Here is a 1,699-nt window from a genome sequence, read left to right on the forward strand (position 1 = left end):
TCTGCTGGGCGTTTCGGCACGGCCTTTAGACGCTCTGGTGCCGCGTAACAACCAGGGAATAGCCAAAGTCCGGCAGATTCCCCATACCAGTCGGCCTCCCATGGTTGTCGTATCGACTTCCTTGGGGAAGGGCAGTAAGCCTGTAGACGGCATCGAGGCCGCCGGCAATGGTCTCGAGTTAGTAGCGTTGATCTAATCCAACAATCCCTTCAACAAAGACGCAACATTATAACCTCCTGGGCCGAGATGATCGTAGCTCCACCGGTCATAAGCTGGTTGATCATAGCCGCCAACTCCCCTCCTGAATGCGACGACATAGACACAAGCAACGGTGATACCCCGACTCCATCAAAATACTCGGCCGCTGGTGTCACCCCAACATCCAGAGATGTTGCTAAACGTATAGCCTTACGCCTAGGAGTATGTGTTGGAGTTTTATAACTATGAAAATGCCTATAGTTGTACTCTACAATTGTACTCGAAAGAGGTTACTTTATCAAACGTATCAAATAAGACACCATATGGTCGAACATGTTCAGTTTAAAACCCCTGACTTCATCCTTGGTGTCATCGTCACGGTACTATGGGAGTTTTTCGAGTAAGTCTAACACGAGTAAAATTCCGTCGCTAACACTTCACAGAAGCATGTCAATGACGTATTGATGGTCAGAATACCCATGGTCATGCTACTACCCGATCTCTCCCCCAATTTCCTCATCACAGACTCCACGCCCGTCTCAGCGATATCTTCCAACTGCCTCCATCGCTCCTCTGAGAGGTCCTCCTCCCTCAGGCCTGTCTCCATCTTCAACGCTCTTACAAATTCCCGTCCATAGACGCCCATAAAGAGAGTAGCATCCACTGACCTTCAGCTGATGCTGGTCCAATGCGGCAACAACCCCCACTAGCAAACACGACAACAAATACAGGCACTGAAAGACCACTTCTTCACACTGCGAAAACTCGATAATCGTCCTCATACTCGTCTCGGACACGTCAATGGGAGAGTAGGTTCTCCAGCTCAATCGGACCAAGTGTCTTCTTCCTCCTCTTCCTCCTCATACGTGCGGGCCACCGTCCAACTGGTCCGAGCGTATCTGACCACCACTGCTCTATTGCTATCGTAAATTCACCCTAGCTGCCCCATCACCACGGGAACTAACACCAGGCAGGAGACTTAGAATTATTCTCAGAAAATACGAAGCCGAAATTTTTCATGACAGAGAAATAAAACGCTTCCTATCCCTGTAAAATTGTAGTACAGAGGAAGCGCCACGTGCATATTCATCATCTCAGAAATTGCATCGAGCGACAGAATCACAGCAACTCCATAGAGTCATCCCTCTCATATACTACCTATTCACTGTCCCCTCAGCTCCACAGGAGTATATAGTCCCCAGCCTACTACTCCATGCGAGACCACTCATAACGTAAATATGCCCTTGGACCAGCGACCGTCTATCGCGACCATCACTACTCAGTATCGACATCCCATTTCGATTGGCCAGCGCCACACTGTCGAGGCCCCCTTCCAAGACACAAGCCACCGATTGACTCACATTAGGGAACCTCGTAAAGGAAAGCCTCGTCCCATCAGCTGCGTTATAGCGATGAACTCCTAGGTCTGCAAGGACGTACACGACCCCATCGTCCCATCTCGCGGGTGGGAGTATGCCGTACACTCTCTCCAGCTGAGAGG

General features: G+C 50.0%; 1 protein-coding gene across 1 annotated transcript in view; it reads right to left on the reverse strand.

The window, feature by feature from the left end:
• The window catches only part of Pmar_PMAR013617 (aldo-keto reductase, putative), a gene marked incomplete at both ends in the record, with an annotated part of 4,309 nt that overhangs the window by 328 nt on the left and 2,282 nt on the right, over positions 1-1,699 (reverse strand). The window contains 4 exons of the mRNA XM_002781885.1: positions 88-192; positions 234-301; positions 694-815; positions 1,357-1,691. Of these exons, the coding sequence (XP_002781931.1) occupies positions 88-192; positions 234-301; positions 694-815; positions 1,357-1,691 (630 nt within the window). The remainder of the gene's footprint in view (positions 1-87; positions 193-233; positions 302-693; positions 816-1,356; positions 1,692-1,699) is intronic.

This window comes from Perkinsus marinus, assembly GCF_000006405.1.
Source record: "Perkinsus marinus ATCC 50983 genomic scaffold scf_1104296941026, whole genome shotgun sequence".
Lineage (NCBI taxonomy): Eukaryota > Perkinsozoa > Perkinsida > Perkinsidae > Perkinsus > Perkinsus marinus.